The sequence below is a fragment of the Manacus vitellinus genome, unplaced genomic scaffold (genome assembly GCF_001715985.3).
Source record: "Manacus vitellinus isolate BGI_N305 unplaced genomic scaffold, ASM171598v3 scaffold_39_pilon, whole genome shotgun sequence".
NCBI lineage: Eukaryota > Metazoa > Chordata > Aves > Passeriformes > Pipridae > Manacus > Manacus vitellinus.
This window is the reverse complement of record NW_021940534.1, coordinates 1,716,990-1,735,852: the sequence shown is the minus strand read 5'-3', so window position 1 is coordinate 1,735,852 and position 18,863 is coordinate 1,716,990. Positions and strand designations below refer to the sequence as shown.

Genomic DNA, 18,863 nt, shown 5'->3' with positions numbered 1-18,863 from the left:
GAGCTCTGATTTGCCAATTAATAGCTGAATTAATAATTTCAAAGTAAGACCTAGAGAAGAATTTCCCTCAGTTAAAACTATAATAAGCTGAAAAATAAGGTGATAGTGTAGGAAACAGAAATTCCTATAATAGAAAGGATTTTTTGATCCTTTTTTAATACAGTTGCTGTTTTGTGTGAAAAAAATTTGAGGCTTTTGTGTTGGAGTAGGTTGATCAGGATGATTTCTATAAGCTGTGTTTTCATTTGCTTTAAAATGATTCTTTAAATTTTACTTTAAATATGAACTGCTTGTCACTCAACTAACAATCCTGGTGAATAAGTAGCTATTATTTCAGACTCCTTTTCTACCTTGTGTTGGTTTTACAATGTATTCAATTTTCAAGGCACTATTTTTATGTATCTTTTCATATTCTTTTACCTCAGTCTAATGAATGGGCTATGTGTAAAACTGAATTTTGAGGTCACGTTTTCATTAAACTGACATTCCTGGTCTTGTTCCGCTTGTTCCTCTGTATGGGAATGCCTACTTCTGACAAAGAAGTTATATTTTTGGGAAGAGTTGAGAGAACTTTTTGAACTCTCCTTTTAAGGACATACTTAGTTTATTGTCTTTTACATATGAGTTGTTTAATTCCCAGCTCTTTCTTTATCTTCCTATTCTTTTCTTTAACCTCCTTTTAAATGTTTTATACTGTCAGAATTAACTACTGAAACCTGGGGTAGTATGGTACAAATTATTAGTATCCATGTGTAGACCACTGGGGTAAATATTTCTTTGTGGAAAACTGAATTTCCTCTCCCTTCCAGGAGTTTGAACTGCAGACTTATTTCTGTTGAGCTATGAGGAGGTAGGTATGAAATGAGTTGTCAGTAGAGTCCGAAGACAGGAGCTCTGGTAGTCCTCTTGCATCTTTTTGCTGACCTCAGGTGTTTCTTTACCTGTGAGCTGACCAGCAGAGCTCAACCTCTTCCTTTCTGAGAGCTCCTCTGCTTTCCTCTCTGCACCTCTCCCTATTTTTCAGTCTCTCCTGGCGGTAGCAGTCTTGTTTGCCATGCCCTCAGCTGGGTGCAGCCCTCTGGCAGGCACTCAGGGCTCTCCACATACCAGGGTTTGTTCATTTGAGTATGTTCTAAATGCACAGCCTGTATCACCTCGTTCACTGGAGACGTTTCCTTAGTGTATGAATATTTCTGTGCATTCACCCCAAGGTGTCTTTTTTCCTTTGCTTCTTCTCTTGTTTTCCTTCCTCATCAAGCTCAAGTTTAATTTGCCCTTTCCTTTAAGATGTTTTCTTTCTTCTCTGCAACTCATGACCTCTGGAACAGCTTTCTAGAGTTCGTGCCTCCAGAACTTCAGCTTATAAATTATATTTTTAAGTGACTGCTTAATTTAGAAAATGTGGTTGAAAGCCTGTGGAGAATATGTGCGGATGGGTAAAGCATCTATGCTATGGCTTCCTCACTGCGGTCAAAATTTATCTGTGCTGCCTGGAAAGGCTTGCATCCCCTCCCCAGTAATATCAGCGTTGTCGTGGCATACAGAAAAGCTGCCATTTTATCTGCCCCTAGCAATTGTAATATCTTCTAGAGACTACTCCAGGCTTAGTCATCATCCCTTGCTTAACTTGCCCATCTTAGTCCTTGCCCTGAGACACCCACAGCTGAGCCCTAAGACACATTTCTCTGACTTGCTGCTTAATTCACTATCAGCTATCATTTAATATAAACAATTTATTCCTTGCCATGCTTTGTCATTTCCAGTCTTCCTGTTTTTCCTGCCCAGTCAACCCTAAACTGGAGTTTCTTTTCAGCTCTTCATCCCATCTTTGTTTGGAATAAGTTATTTTATCTTCTGTCCCCATCTCAGCAGGCTTTGTCCCAGGGCACTTTCGCTCTCATTCTGAGTTCAACTTTTGTCCTTTTGTATTTAAATCAGACTGCTGCTCCTCTAATATACCTTGAATGGCTGCTAGGGGAGCAGGGGACTTAGATGTGTCTCTTTCCTGAATGGGACCTCCAAGGAGATGGGATGTGCAGAGCCTGGGCAGGCCCAAGAGCTGTGACACTAATTTGAAATGGAATTTGGCTCTTCGTGTTTGTAATGAAAATGTTCTGACTGCACTTTTCCGGGTGTTCTTAAATTTTGGGGTTGGGGGTAATAGAATATGCCCAACTCAGATCATTCTTCTATCAAGTTTTACATGCTTGCTAAAGCATAATGGGTGCAGGAGTATTTCAGACAAAGAATTCTGAAAAAGTAGCCCAGGTAATGCAATTTTTCTTAGGTATGTCTCTTGCAAACAGTGCAACTAACTTGCATTCAGTAATAAAGCTGAGACACATCTAACAGGAAAAATTTTAGTGTTATGCTCCATGATTTTTATCACTGGAAAGAATTAGAGGGTGTTTTACTGCTCCCCTCAAGCTCAGAAATATAGTTCTTGTAGAAAATGATGTTTTGGTTGGACATGATGCAGTCTTCAAAAACATGCTGTCTGCCTCACCACAGAACTGTGCTCTCTGCTATCTTGACAAAACCTTGTGCCGGCTGTTACCTAATGCTTAGCACATACTTGTCTATTTTTTTCCTTCTAATTGCCGCCGGTTTCTTTCCCTGAGAAGTGAAGTTGATTGCTGTGTGACGTGAAAGTGAAGCCACTCAAATGCCAAGCTGATGCCCCAAGGGGCGTGGGGCGGTGTCACACCGCTTCTGCTCAGCAGTTCTCAGTGCAGACACCTCACCCACAAGGGATAACCCGGCAGAAAACTCACTTCTGTTTTGGAGGGGGACTAAGTTACTGCTGGTTGTGACCTCTTCAACCAGCTTTTTGGGGGGACTGATGAGGACGCATTGATCAGGTGCTGCCTGCACCAGGGTAGCAGGGAGAGCACAGGGATGAAGGAAGACCGCAGAAGAGGTGGTCAGCAACCTGTTAGACCCAGGTAGTCATGAAGTCAAAACAGCCCATTAAGAGGAATGGGCTATAATTTCCCATTTGCACCTTTTCTACCCTTTTTTTTCAATTAATAAAAACTGCATTTGTGCCTTTTCTATTCCTCTGCAAGCATATCTGCCTCCAACATCCTCTTAAAACTTAATCCCTGAGACTGAGTATTGTAAAGTGAATTGCATCAGGTCCTGCCTACTTGAAAATACTTAGCTTATCCTAGGAGTTTTTAAACTATTTTCCTATATAGACAAGTATTTTTATGAAGATATTCTTGTGGGTTTGCCTCTGATGTTAATTGTGGTAGCTATCTGAGTCTCTTTTTTTTTGAAAAAGGATTGAAGCTAAAAGGGCAAAACTGCATAGGAGTCAAGATGCCACCAGTTTTTGGTGGTCTGCACTGAACAGTGGATCTGTTGTATCTATATTAGGGATTGTTCATACTATTGGAAGAGAAACTTAAGTTAAACAATGCCACAGTTTTTACTTCTTTACCAAGGTGTTAGGGAGGTGTCTGGTTCAGCTCAGTGGGATGCTTTCCTGTTACTTTTATGTCTCTTACTGGATGTATCACTTTGTGGCTTTGCCAGTGTCATTGCCCTTCGTGTTTTGTATCCTTTCACAGTCACCCTGAGGAATCAGACTTCCATTTGTTGCACTCAGATTTCATGTCTCTGAGAAGTTCTTACTCCCTATGCTTCCTATCTCTCCCTGTCATTGGGATGCTTTGTGCTGGTATCCTTTGGCTTTTTACTTTTTAGCCAGTACCACGTATTGTGTCAGGTGATTGTGCATGCTATGATTGATTGAACAATGCAATAAAGACAAATAATACTAGTTGGTACAAATAGTGCAAATAATGAATATAGTGCTCTAGCACTATAGAAATAAGTTATACAAGATATTTTTTAAAAGGGTCACTGATTTTGCTGAGCACAGATCTCGAGCTTCCTGAAGGGAAGCCTGATATGGGAAAGCACTATGAATAATTTTGGAGATGGGAGAGAGAAACTGTGAGTCACCCAGGATCCTGCAAAGACAAAGGCACAAGAAAATTTTTGGTCTGTAATTCAGGGAAGAAGAAATTGAGAGAATACACCATTTCAGTCCTGCGTCTTATCAGTTATGTAGTTTGTAAAACAGGAAGGGGAAGAGAGCACTTGCTGAGTGACGTGTAACATCTGGACTGATATTAAGCATTCCTCAGAGTTTGCTAAAATTGCCTGTTGGTAATCAAGATCTTTTAAACCCCTCTAAAATATTTTGCTCTGTGCCTCTCTCAGGCTTTCTGCATGCTTCGGACCCTGAAAAACTACTATCTTGTAGCACTCTCTCTGTCATTTGGTATTTTTCCAGAAACCAGTCACTAGTCCCACACTGTCCACAGGTACAGTATGCTGGTGAGATTGACAAGAGTATGTTGTTTGTAGTAACCCCAGCACATGTAGACAGGCTTGTGCTGCTGTGTGCAGCCAATGGATGCTGCTTTGTGTTCTCTCTGATTATTTGAAGTTCATGGGAGAAACTTATAAGTCTTTAACCACAAAAGCAGAGGCAAAATACTGTTGTTTGTGTCTTGCAAACAAGTTGAGACAAAAAGTTTTGATGTATAGTCCAAACCTAAGTTTTTCTTCTGATGGAGAGAGCTGCTACAAATCTCTGGATTTTAAGTCTTAAGCACTACCCCTCCTTCTCACACCTGGTTTTGAGATTCTCTTTTATCTTTAATTGTATCCCTTTAGCCTAGTCTTCCCACGCCCTGAATTGTTCCCTCTTCTCCCCTCCTTCCTTTTCTCTTATAGTTCTCAGGGTGGAAAAACACTTACTTAGAAAAGTGTGAAATGTATTTCTCCCTGTGGAATAGCTGTAATCTTAATTTAATCCAATTACATTGGCTAAACATATTAGCTGGATGCTTTTGTTAACAGTTGACCTTTCTAAAATCTGTGTCCTTGGGTTACAGAGCTGAGCAGAGCAGAGGTGTTTCAGGCCTTTGGAAGCTGCCACCAGTGGTCTGCTGGGAGTGCAGTGCCTATGTTGGTTAGGAGGATGCAGTTCAGTTTTGCTCTGTCACCAATGAATTTTGTGCCCCTTCGCACAAAATGTAGGGAAGAGTGGCTTGAGTGCTCTGCACATGCTGTTACACCATGGGCTTGTACAAGTTTCATGTGCTTTAACTTGCCTTTTAATAAGTTTGAGGTTTGCAAGTGGAGTTTAATACAAAGATGTTAGTTAGCTATCCATAAACAAATTCATATAAATTAATTTATTTAGAGCTTTCTCTTGGTCACAGACCTAAAGCAAAATGTGTAAGACAAATCCACAATACAGAAATATCTGTATGCAACTCCCTAGCAGAATGTATTATTTTGTCTTGGTTCACTGGGGAGCAGAATATTATCCAACCCTTTGGGGTGAGTCTAAAAAACAAGCAAATAAAGTACCGTGAGTTACTCTGAATTACTCTGCCTAACTGAATAAACAACATTCTTTAGAAGCAGTTATTTGTCTAAACTTGATTAGAGAGACAAAACTTCTTTTTCTTCTTCTTTCTCTGTCTTCCAGGTAATGTTCTTTCTATTGTTAGGATAACAAGTATCCCCAGATTTCATTTCAGTAACCTGAGTGGCATGGAAGGGTATAGAATTGTTTCCAAAGATAGTATATTGTGTTTCTGTCTAGGAACATTGCAGTTTGTCTGTGTGTTGCATGGTTTAACAGTTTCATAATTCTTTTCATTATTCAAGATGTACACAGCTTTCCTTTGAGCTGAATGCAACATTTAGCTGATTTTCAGGCATCATCTTTCTGGCAGTACTTTTGCTCCACCTTGCTTTTATGTAGGCAGCTTTAATGCACATGCTAGTTAATGGGAAATAAATGTAGTGATTGTGCTTTCAATAAGGACAACAGTTGTTGAGAGGCAGAGGAGAAGATTTGTTCAATGCTGCTTTTGATGTCGTGTCTTGTATTTCATTGATGGAAAGTTCATCGGTCCTCTCAAAACCATCCTTTCAAATGGTGAAGGAAAAACATAACTTTCATTAATACTACCTGTGCACAAACTTAGATGGATATAAGGTGTTTTTCAAAAGATATGTAGCTTTGTGGGTTCATACATGTGTGTGCTTGAGAAATTGATTGTCATGGTTTTTTCTCAACTAAAATGTTTTCAAGTGAGAGTCAAAATCTTTCATACCTATTTAAGAAGGTCCGAACTAGACTGAAATACACCATGCAACTGTCACTCAGCTTTTCAAATTAAAAAAAAAATTGTTGAATTTTCCAATAAAAGCCTTATCAACCTAGCCTTTGAGAGTGACATATTTAAGTCCACCTTAGGATTCCAGTAAATATTCGGATTCCATTGTGATGCATATGAGCTATGAACCTGTCCTGATACCTTGCTGCGAAAAGGTCACTGCTGTCTGCCTTTCCTATAGCCCCAATATTGTGTTTGATAAAGTGAAATACACTTCTTAACTGTCCATAAATTTAAAAAAGAATTGTTTTTTTTAACAGGCAAAACGAAGGCTGGAGCTAGGAGAAAGCGGCCACCAGTATCTTGCGGAAGGACTAAAGACTCCAAAGGGGAAAGGAAGAGCTGCAACAAGAAGTCCAGATAGTCCAAAAAGTAAGAGAACTTATACCATGCTGTACAGCACAGAGTTTTTTATTTTACTAGCTTGACATTGGAGCAAACCAATACAGCAGGCTGCATTACCAAGCTTAGAGAGTGTGTTCATTGCTCTTCTCACCTGGACATGCATACAACTCCACAGCAGGCAATGGACAACAAGTTTGCAGCATGCAGAGATTGCTGCAGAGCTGCTGAGGCTGCAGAGGCTCCTGGCTTCCAGGTCTATCCCTCTGTCTGCTGGGCAGCCTGCATCCTCTCCACCCAGGGCCTTCTCTTCAGCCAAGGACATGATATTGGGATGCTTAGAGAGGCAGATGCTGAAAAATGAAGGTATTATGATGGGATCAAACACAGTTATTAGGCAAGGCTCATCAGGCCAGCCTCCTCCTTCCCTGATGGAGTTACAGCAGCTGGTTGCCAGGGCTTCTTTCCGTGGGCAGGTATTTGGAAAGAGTGGTAGCTGCGCCTCAGCAGCATGGTACAATAAATGCTCTTTTTGAGCTCTGAGCTGCCTTCTCTCCCTGCAATATGACTGGACATATTACTCCTGCTGCCTGGTTGCTCTAAGTACTAATTTTTTCATATCTGCATTGCCTTGGGCAGTGGGTTTCTTGCAGCAGGAGCTGGGGGCTGTAACCTTGCTATCTTGTTTGGAGGATTTCAGCAGGAGAATTAGGCTGGCAGAGGGAGGCAAATAGGGAAAGGAGAGGACTGGGGCAGCAGTGGTAGTGATTGGAGAGCAAGAAACGCAAAGGGGTACATATTTGTCCCTCCTCACCAGTCTACTTGTTTCTATTGAGGCAAATAGGAAAAGTGAAATTAGTTGAAGGTACAGCGTTAAAGCGAAGAAGTTAAACAACCACAGTTGTTTTAATTAAAGTGCACTTCATTAAACTAAATGAAGTCTATATTAAATTGAAGTGGATTCTCATAGAAATTCAGTACTGTTTGGTGCACAGGATGCTGCTGCAGTGTGGATAAGGCTGTACAAAGAACATGATGCGTGCCATTTAAGGTGGGGGTCAAGTAGCCTCTTGCCCTTATCACTCTGATCCTCTTACTCTATTCCAAACCCCAAAGAAAAACAAACAAAGCAACCACTCTACTATAAATCCACAAGATCACGTGTGGATGTGAATGAGATTTAGATTAGATGTTAGGAAGAAATTCTTTACTCACAGGATGGTGAGACACTGGAACAGGTTGCCAGAGAGCTGTGGATGCCCTCCTGGAAGTGTTTTCCAAGCTCGGCAGGATGGGGCTCTGAGCCAAACCCTAGGTGTAGTGGAAGGTGTCCCTGCCTATGGCAGGGGAGTTGGAACTGGATGATCTTGAAGATTGTTTCCAACCCAAGCCTTTCTATGAATCTTCTTCCATTTCCTAGTGTAAATAAGCCTTGAATCTACCCAAGAAGGAAATACAGCTAGCTGGTTCTCTTTGCAAACATGCAATGTCTTGGTTTTCATGGAAAAGCCATCATATTCTTCAAAATATTTCAGTGTAGTCTAAAGGTTCACTCTCAGGTAGGATTTCAGTTTTGACTGACTTGTGCACTTTAATGTGTGACCCAATGCTTGAAAACATGAAGATCACCAGATCAGCCTAAAATCCATCCTTCATAATACCAGCCCAGCAGACTTGTAATAATGGTGGCTCATTTACTTTGACAGAAAGGCCTAAAACATTTAGAATTAGAAATCATTCCAATCCAAGTATTTAAAAGTTTAAAAGTATATAGATGCTGCCTTTGTGCATGGAAACCATGAGTTGCCCAGTAAGGTCCAAGACGCTTGCTGACTTCTAATTTAGAAGGGGGGGAAATCAAACCCTGATGAAAGCTGGCTATCAGCCTGATAAAGGAGAGTCATAGGGGGTTTTTTTTGGTTTTGGTACCAGGATAATTACATACTAAAAAATACTATTACAAATTCACATAGTGAAAGCCTAAGTAGAATATTGCTATATGTATCTGTCGAACTAATGGAAATATTTGCATTTAAAAAATATATATGTTTGCTCATGTACCTGTGACTTTTGGAAAAGTACATCTTGAAATACAAATAAATATGTAGTGGTAAGTTGTGTTTTAACGCAGAGGTTTGAGAGATTTCTTTAGTAAAAATGAAAGACGTATCTGTAATATATATCCTTTCATTTCTGGATGCTGCTTTCAGAACCGAAACCAGAGAAAAACTGATTTAACTTTTTGCTTTGTTTTGTTTTCTTTCCAAGCTCCAAAATCTCCTTCAGAAAAGACTCGGTATGATACATCACTTGGCCTTCTTACAAAGAAGTTCATTCAGTTGCTGAGCCAGTCTCCCGATGGGGTCTTAGATTTGAACAGAGCAGCAGAGGTCCTCAAGGTGCAAAAAAGGAGGATTTATGATATCACCAATGTACTGGAAGGCATCCATCTCATTAAGAAAAAATCCAAAAACAACATTCAGTGGATGTAAGTATTCATTATCCTTTTCCATCCCTGCTGGCTGATTTCACTGTCACAGTGCAGCAGTGTTTTTCTTCTCCCACTTTCCATTCTAACACTTTGCTCCAAGGAGTCATCTGAAATGCCTTCCACTAGGATAAAGTTTTCTTTTTCTGTTAAGAAAGTGTATAAAAAGCATTTGTCATGGAAATTAGAAACCTGTCTGAATACTGGATTGACTCATTCACTTCTGCAGGTGGAGTAGGTTTTCAGGTATCCATCTCTACCTACCGCCTTCCTCAGCTTTTTTTAGTGAGTGTTTAGAAAAAAGATTTTGAAAGTGCTTAGAAATACTCAACTTCTCCGTCTTGGTGGCAGTTCCAAAATATGTTGTCATGACAAAAAGATGCTTTTTTCTGGAAAGCATAGTTTCTGTTGATTCGCTATGGGTGGGTTTGGAGAGAAAGCACTAAGAACTTGATTTTTACTGTCGCATCCTGCCTCTCCCCTTTTCCATAGTATAGGGCCAAATTTTACAAATGCTGAAAGGGTGTCTTCCTTTTTTATATCTGTAGGGGCTGCAGTCTGTCAGAGGATGGTGGCATGCTGGCACAGCGTCAAGGCCTCACAAAGGAGGTGACGGAACTGACTCAGGAAGAGAAAAAACTGGATGAGCTAATCCAAAGCTGCACCCTGGACCTCAAGCTGCTAACGGAGGACTCAGAAAATCAGAGATATCCTTTTTCCCAAAACTTCAAAGGTGGTCAGTCTCCTTGCTGTGCCCAGCAATACTGGGAGAATTCCTCTATTTAGTGTGATAGAAAGCATCAGAAGTTTCAAGAAGATGGCCAATAGGTTTTAATGTATTTTGATATAAAAATTACTTGAGCAACTTGCACCTGTAATGCTTCTGGAATGTTAAAAAAAAAGAAGAAAGGATGGTGTATGATGGAGACTGTTAACATTTCTGTTCTGTTCACATAGAGTATAACCAAGAATCTAACTAATTAATGAGTGAAAATCTCTTACAGCCCTGTAGTTTTTTTTCAAGTATTTTGAGCCTAGAGCAAACCCCAGTTTTATGTGTTCAGAAATTATAAAGACATGAAGAGAAAGTCTTTGGTAGGGTAACAGAGTTCTCTAGTCATTACTTAATTTTTTATTTTTTTATTTTATTTTAAGCTGATGTGTATATAAATTACAGGCACAGAGAGGAAAATAAAGTTGGGATTCAGTTTAGTCTGAAACTTGCAACAAATTTTCAGATTCCTCTGGGTCGACAATCTTATAATAGAATATCATAAAGAAAGGTTTTATGAGGTCTCAATATGTCTGTTTTAGTCTGAATTATTTAATGTAATAGCAATACTCAATTGCATAAGGTTCATATGACTCATTTTGGCTGTTAATACCCTTTATAATTAACCAGTTCACCTTTTCACTAATTTCCCACCTATTAGCAACACAAGAAAGCATTCTATTAAATGCTGATGTGAAAACTTATTACTTCATGTAATGAGTAGTTTTTAAAGAGTATCTAATAAGGTGAACTTATTCTCTGTTCTGGAGGATAGGAAATAACTGCGGGAGTACCAGTAAAAAGTACACAAACTATGTGAACATTACCTTTTGGCTGAATTTCATAGACATTTTGAGATAGAACCAAAGATCACCACAAATGGCATAGGAACTAGGGTAAGTGCTGCCTTCAGCTACGAGCATGATCCACGAAGAGATGTAAGCCAGACGAAACGGAGCATTACAATTCCCTGGTTTCGTGGTGCTGATTGCTGTAGTAGAGATCCCAGCCCAGCCGTTGTTGGCTGCCATGGGGATAGGCGAGGAGGGATCATCATTAGCACTGTGTTGGCCTCATGCTTTTGGATTTAGGGGAGCGTGTTTCCCAAATCCCTCTGCGACTCTGATAATACTAGTGATTGCTGAGAAAGGAATGCGTAAGTGTGAAACCTGGAGATGAATCTGAGTATTGTCTTAGGCTCACCTCACTGAAGTCTGACCTGCTGAATACTCATGGAACCGAGAAGATTCTTCCTTTCATTAATTGCTACAGGCAAAGTTTCTGCTTTTGAAGGTCTTTTTTCTTTTACTTCACCATTAGGTAGTGTGCTTCCTTGTCTCCCTAATAAAGAGAATCAGAAAGTAACTGGTTGCTACCTTGAATGTTTTAGTTTATGCCCAGCATTAGCATGAAGGAGCCCTTAGCTGGAGTGGTGAGGATTATTTGAAAACTATAAAATTCTTTCCTTTGTTCGTATAGTGACAGTCACTGCCGCTGTAATTTGTACTCTACCTTTGCAAACCTTACTAAACAAACAGTAGAAGCCTTGATAAAAGCCATTTGGGTGAAAGATGACCTGTCATTTTGCCTCTTGACCTTTTGGTCCAAGATAGATGGAAGATGTATTGGCAGTTTAAGCTTTGAGCAGTCTGTCTTGCTGTACTGCACAGTAACAGTACACATTTACACCTGCAAAAAGATAATAAGTGAGGCTTTTATGTTTATGGCATAAAAGTTGTGCTAGATAACTCACAGACAACAAAACTAAAGAGCTGGAAGCGCTTGCCTGTGATCATGGCCATGTCATAGTTCTTTTCGCAGCCAAAGCACCTCTGTTACATGAATCAGTATGTGAGGCATCACTGTGCAGTAACCCACCAAAACATTCATGATGATTTTGACAAATACATGTTGAACAGCAAAATATTCATATTCATTCCATGCTTATACAGAAATTGACCTTCTGCACCGTCTAGAGATTTAAAGTAGTTGTTTAAACAGGTTTTTAAAGGAATTTTATATAATATAAATTAGTGTATAAACATATGAATGCTGTGTAAATATTTATACATTTATATGTTTCTATATATGTGGTATGTGTTATATACTTACATTTATGAATTCCCTCAAATTTAAAATGAAATTATGCTTTTTGTCAACCTGGAGAAGAGAAGACCTCAGGGAGACCTTAAAGCACCTTCCAGTACCTGAAAGGGGCCTGCAGGAGGGCTGGAGAGGGACTTTTTACAAGGGCATATAGTGACAGGACAAGGGGGAATGGCTTTACCTGAAAGAGGGTTGGTTTAGATGAGATATTAGAAAGAAATTCTTTACTGAGAGTGTGGTGAGGCACTGGAACAGGTTGCCTGGAGAAGTTGTGGATGCCCCATCCCTGAAAGTGTTTCAAGGCCACGTTAAATGGGTCTCTGAGCAACTTGGTCTGGTGGCAGAGGGGTTGGAACTAAAGGATCTTTGAGGCCTCTTCCGACCCAAACCATTTTATGATGTGGTGATATTGTGTATGTGCTTCTGTAGCACACATCTGTAATTCCTGTACATTTTTTCTGTGATTTTCAGTTCTCTGCACTTTGACAGCAAGTGCATAAGAATTTTTGCTTTATGCTGTCTGTGACCGATTTCAGATTGTTGAGCTTTAGCTTATGTAGTTTTAACTGTGTAAAGGAGGAGAGAGGCACTTAGCATGGAGACTCCCTTTTGTTCCCTTAGTAGTGACCCTAGCTGTTACATTGAAGGAAAGTTCTCACAGGGTGTCACGGCAGTCACAAGGTAGAGAACAGAAAACCTTGGGCTAAGAGCAATGTAGCTATGAGAGAATGGAAAAATAATTCAAAGACTTCTGCCTCTTCTAATAATCTGAATGTACTGTAATCTGGGTTGGAAAGTTCCTTAACAGTGATTACATTAGCTTATGTGACGTATCAAGATATTCGAAAAATTAGTGGCCTTAAAGACCAAACTGTTATAGTCGTGAAAGCTCCTCCAGAAACAAGACTTGAAGTGCCTGACCCAGTGGAGGTAAGAAGAACCTGGAACTGTCTGCCAGGTTACATATAATTTTTCTATAGATGGAGCAAGTGTGTCTTGAGTCTTACTGTGGTATCTGATGCCCAGTCATACCATCCTATATTCATCTTACTTACAAAATTTAGAGATGTTTCTTTAAAAAATGAAGGAGAAACTTTACAAATAATTTTACATAGGGCATCATTATTTGTTCCTTTTCATTCACTTCCAGGTTTCTTCAGAGTAATCCACTCTATTTACAGATGTTTTCTTTTGCCATACTCTATATGAAGAAAAGCTCTTCCTTGACAAGTGAAATTTCCTTGGTTTGTAACCATGTAAAATTTTTGGAAATTCAGCTTTGTTGTTTTAGTTTAAAAGTTCATGGATAACTCAATGCCTTAAGCATATTGATGACTCATATTACTGATATCCTAATTTTTTGAAACATATGTTTTAATGTAGGATTATCCTTTCTGAAGTATTACAGTTATTGTAGAAACTTGTGTTTTACTCTTGCCCTTCCTTCTTCCGTCATCATCATCTTTGCTTTATTGATTGACACTTATTTTAATTCTCACTTGATGAGATAGACCCAAATATGTTGGGCAAACGTGAATAAATTTCATAAGCCACTGGTTCAGAGATTCAAAAAACATACCTAATTTCTTCACTCAAGGAGCATCTAGAGATGGGGCTAACTCCCCAAACACCACTGTGTCTTGTTCATACCTCTCTGCATTGTTCCTTCATCCCCACCACTGGGCCAGTGAACTCAGCGATACCTATTGAGACTCAGCAGACTCCAGATTCCCTGTCACTTCTTTTCCTAAGATTATTCTGCACTTGCTTAGGCAAGTTTCCATCCTTTTTTTTGTTTTCTCTGCCTTTGTCCTTAGTTTCCCCTTTGAACCTATGTGTAGGTTTAGGAAGAATAAATCATTTTGCTGCAGTGGGGAAGGGATATCTTTTATCAATATCCATAAATATATACTATTATCATTGTTTGCTTTCCTGTTTCTTTCCCCTGGGCATTATGCTTTGATTTTTAATTCAGTGAAATCAGGCAGGCAGAGAGAGATGCACACCATCATTAAAATTAGTTCTTAGACCTCCCTAATCCTCTATACCCAACTTACTCATTTAATTTTCAGCTTCAGGCAGTAAAGTCTTCTTTCTTTCTGTCATTTGCAGTTACATTTCAGTGTCCTTTTTTTGCGTACCTCAGTCACTCAAGAGTACCTTTTTTCAACTCCCGCTCTTCCCATCTCCTTTTTTCTAATTATCTATAACATTGCCCTAAGTACTCTTAACCGTTTTCTCTGCCCCAGGGAATCCCTGTTCAGTTGGTGTTCTCCGTGTTTGTAAATGCTGTCTATTATGTTACATAACTGTCAGAACACAAATAATATGAGGAACATTTTGTCAAAGGGCACAATAAGATGTATTTGAAACAAGTCTGCGAAGAGGTATATAATGCCTGTGTTCATGCTTTTTAGAAAACTATTAATGCAAAACACCAGGAGCAGGTTTATTTGTAACCAGAGTAATTTATGATTTTCCATCATAACACAAAGAGCAACTTTGCAGGTTTTCTATGCCTAGGTATGTCATGTTGGTTTATTGAATCAATGTGCAAAAGTTAAGAAAAACGTAGCTTTCTGCAACGAATTAGCAGATCCTGTTATTCAGAACCACCGTCAAAATCACTGCCTTCAGAGGGCAGAAGGACTTAAATAATTTTGGATGAAGAAAGGGCATCTGGTTTGGGGGTTCTTTTGTTGTTTGGAAATGTTTCCTGATAAATAGGTGAACTTGCCATATAGATGTTCGAGTTCAGTATGAAGAAGTGCTGAAGGTTTTTGGGGGAGTGGAAAAGATGTTTTGGCATCCTTTAAAAACAGAAACATTTACACAACTACATCCAATATTATTGTTATGAATAATAATAAAACCTGTGACTTGCTTCCCACAGTTCCATTCCATCAGAATGCTCCAGGTTATTGTGGCTGTAAAAAAGTGTTAGGAGTTCAATCCTTTATAAGTCCCTCATTATGATACACCACACAACATGGTGGGCTTTTGAGATTTGTGCACTACAGACAGTGGAAAAAGCTTTTATTTTGTCTTCTAGTCAACAAGATATGTCAGCCTAATTTTTCACATTGTGAAAAAAAGGCTTGGGGTTCTTTTCAGGTTCTTTTGATTAGTAAAAAATGTATTCAAACACTGACACCCCAGTAAGAATTTACTCAGTATCATCAGTATTCTGTTCTGTTCATTGTTATAACACCTTACTGATGTTTGTTTTGTTAGCAGAGTGCATTGATACATTTATCTAGTACTCAAGGACCTATTGAAGTTTATCTGTGCCCAGAGGAAAATGATGCCCTCAGTCCAATGAAAACCTATAGTCAGGACCACAACGGAAATATTTCCAAAACCATTTCCAAAGGTAAGATTATTTCTTCGTAATATACTAAAGGCCTTCCTTCAAGCTCACATTCAAGATTTCATTTTGAACTTTAGATATCTGACTCTTATTTTTTGGCTTTATTTTTCTGAGCAGTGAAGAACTAAGGTACCGATGTTTCACTGTGCATTTCTGGTCTGTGTAGCGGGAAATATGTTTTTCTTTCCATCAGTTTTTTAAAGTAAGCTTCCTATTTGCATACGTAACCAAAGTTATCATATGTAACCAAAGTTTATGCAATAATGAAGAAAAAACCAATTTTGTTCCTTTTGCATTTTCAAGTAGGACTGTAGCAGTAAAGATTCACCTCAAAACAAGAGGCAGAAATCTCTGTGTATATGTATATGCAGCTACACTGTATCATTAAAGACATCTGTTTCCTAGAAAGCTTTCACTTTTGACTATAAATGCCACTGAAAAATGGGCATCTCACTATTCTTGATTTACTCCCCCTGTAGTTGTTTAAATATTTTAAAATAATTTTTAATAGAAAAATCAGAGATGATAGCAAAATGATCATTTTTGAGAAGCCCTTTGTGACATATCAAAAACAAGCTAGAAATTTTATAGAGGCCATTTTTTTTTCTTGAAATGAGGCTTTATGAAAGGTCCTTTATGCAGTGGTTATTTTGTTTGGTCTGATAGAAATTTTGATACTTCTATTGAGATTAAAGTTGATATCTTTTATTTTTTTTCTCCCTCCTCTTACAGAAGTGGCTTCTGCTAACTCAGGACAAGGTGACTGCTCAGTAAATATGGCAACAATCTCTCCACTGGCTTCTCCAGCCAACCTTTTACAGCAGACCGAGGACCAAATTCCCTCAAACTTTGAAGGACCATTTGTGAATTTGCTGCCTCCTCTGCTTCAGGAAGATTATTTGCTGAGCCTTGGGGATGAAGAAGGCATCAGTGACCTCTTTGATGCTTATGATTTAGAGAAACTTCCTTCATTGGTGGATGAATTTATATACAGCTGATTGTCTTAAATGCTGTCCATATCTAAACCATGTTTTTAATGGAATCAAAAAACCTGCTGTCATTCAGAGTTGTCCTCCACTTACCATAAAATAGCATTATTAAATAAACTAGGCTCTTGAACAGTGCTGATATTTTAATTGAAAACTCCCTAAAATGCTATAGACGAGTGAAGGCTTTTACAGCAAAGCCTTCTCCTTGACCCTGAGCTCCAGTGCCTTGCGAGTCAGCAGGTGCAAGCAGGTGACCATAAAACTTTTGTCTTCACACTCCCCCAGTCTCTGCTTACTGTGACAAGTGGGCTTATGGAGAAGGGCTCAACGAACTGGTTTAGTCCTCAATAACAATTTTATAATAGTATTTCAGGTCGTGCCTTCTGCAGAGAATGCATGTCTTTTGAGTGTCACAACATGGATTGTACCTGCAGTGAACGTGTATATGAAGTAATGCGAAAGAGTGAAATGGGATTCTTCAGCTACTTGTGGGAATGTTTAAATTGCTGTCATAATGCTCATTTTGAGCTGTGTATATGTCTCATTATGAGGTCAAATACTTATGTCCTTAAAAGCTTTTAATAAAAAAAAATACACTGTAAATGTAGTGTATATTGCAAATATTGAAAAGTATAAAGTTCTGCCACTTCTTGTAGTAATAAGAGATTTTTAAAAATGCTTGTGCGTGTGTGTGTGTGTGTGAAAGTAGTTTTTGTTGGTTGTTTTTTTTTAAACTAGAACGAAGATGCACAGTTCGATTTTACTGCCCCCAGTGTGCATTAGAACTGGTACATGAATTTTTGTGGTACTAAGTGGGGCTTCGTGTTAAGTGCCTACTAGAGATGCACTGTGGGTTTTTTCCTCTATGGAAAACACTTATGCCAAGCTTTGTTTGTTCAATATATATCATATTTATCTCAGTGGGTTAGCTTCCTCTGCTTACAGCTTTTTATAATTCTCTTCGCCAGCAAAATGGAACTAATTTTTTTCCAAAGTACATAACTGTAAGTACCACATCAACTGAATTGCATTTATTTTTTGAAAATCTTTGCTAGTATAGTATAGTACCAATATTTATTTTTTGAACGTCAGAGGAATTCTAAGAAGTCTTAAATAATTTTTTTTTTTCTTGAGTGTAAAATATTTTGCCATGTTCTGGGCTAAATTAATGTAATGTTGATTAGATGATGCCCATATAATCCTTTTTTTTTTTGCATTACTGTTGTGCTTATCTGACATACTCAGAAAATTAGTACTATTTGTACTGTAGTAGAATATTATGTATGCAGGTTTTCTGGTACCGTTGAGTTGCTGCTATGAAAGCTCACACATGAAAAGGCAAGAAGTCACAGTACTAATAAGAAAACTGTATGACTGTGTGAGTTTTGGAATATAACATGTATAAAGGGCAACACATAAAGAACTGTTAAACAGTGTTAAGTGTGTGTTTATATGTACAAATGTTTGCATAGATCATTCAGCAGTTGTATTTAATTTGATATATGTTCTCAACTCACACTTTAGTTATCTAGCAGTTTTGTACAATAGAATTAATTTGTAAACACTGCCAGAATATTTTCTAGCTGGTTTGTAATTTTTTAAGAGTTTTTTTAGATGTGGATCTGTAAATAAAATTGTAGTATTTAAAGTTTTTTGTCTTGTGGAAGAGGAAAGTAAAAGTTGTGTGAGCACGAAGATTTTGCGAGACAAAGGGGCACTTTTGCGAGGGAAGAGAAAATGAAGACTAATGCAGACCATCTTTTTTTTTGTACAAATGAAATACTAATCTAATTTAGCTTTGCATTGTATGCTAGTTTAAAAAAAAAACAAAACCACAAACCTGTAAAATACTGTAAAAAAACAAAAAGAAAAAACCAACAAAAATAGCTTTTATGGTGAGTTTTGTAAATAGATTTATTAAAGGGTGACCTGTTCTCTAGCTGTGATCTTACCACTTCAAATGGATGTAATTTGAATAAATTTTGTATGGTAATGAATCAATAAAAAGGAGTTTTTTAAAGAGTTTAGATTTGTGTACACCTATTTAAATTCTTCTTACTCTTGGTACCTATCATGCTGTTTCTTGAAACCTGTTCCTATTTTCATTATTAGGGCTCACACTCATTTGACACCAGATAGTCTCAATCCCATTTTTTTTATGCCAACGATAAGTTTATCATGGTCTTTTTAAGCCAGAGTGAAAAAAGAATAAAAGATACATGTACAGAGACACAGTAGGAAATCCAGAGGTTGGGATAACACAAGTTTATTTTTATTTATCCCCTCTCCTCCCATATGAGTTAGAAACAGACTTCTTGCAAACTTCATAGAAATTGTGTTATTTTAGGATTAAATCACATCAATGCAGTTCTGCTTGACCTTCCTACTGATAATTCTCCAAAAGTTTCCTAATAGTAGCTCTGAAAAGAATTTCTGTTTTCTTGAGTCACCACCAACAATCTCTTGCACCAGACATACATTTACAAGCTCATACATCCTTTCTGGTCTTGGTGCTGCACCTTTCTAGATACATGGCCATCCATAAAATCAAAGTAATGGTTGATTGCTTAAATGTTGCACTTCT

At 38.3% G+C, this 18,863-nt stretch overlaps 1 protein-coding gene across 1 annotated transcript in view; it reads left to right on the top strand.

Annotated features, from left to right (window-relative positions):
• E2F3 (E2F transcription factor 3) overlaps positions 1 to 18,301 on the top strand; it is a 54,908-nt gene extending 36,607 nt beyond the window's left edge. Inside the window, exons 3-8 of the mRNA XM_018077623.1 lie at positions 6,473 to 6,584; positions 8,823 to 9,042; positions 9,591 to 9,749; positions 12,736 to 12,850; positions 15,158 to 15,293; positions 16,023 to 18,301. Coding sequence (XP_017933112.1) covers positions 6,473 to 6,584; positions 8,823 to 9,042; positions 9,591 to 9,749; positions 12,736 to 12,850; positions 15,158 to 15,293; positions 16,023 to 16,288 — 1,008 coding nt within the window. The 3' untranslated portion in view covers positions 16,289 to 18,301. The remainder of the gene's footprint in view (positions 1 to 6,472; positions 6,585 to 8,822; positions 9,043 to 9,590; positions 9,750 to 12,735; positions 12,851 to 15,157; positions 15,294 to 16,022) is intronic.
• Positions 18,302 to 18,863: the final 562 nt, after the last annotated feature.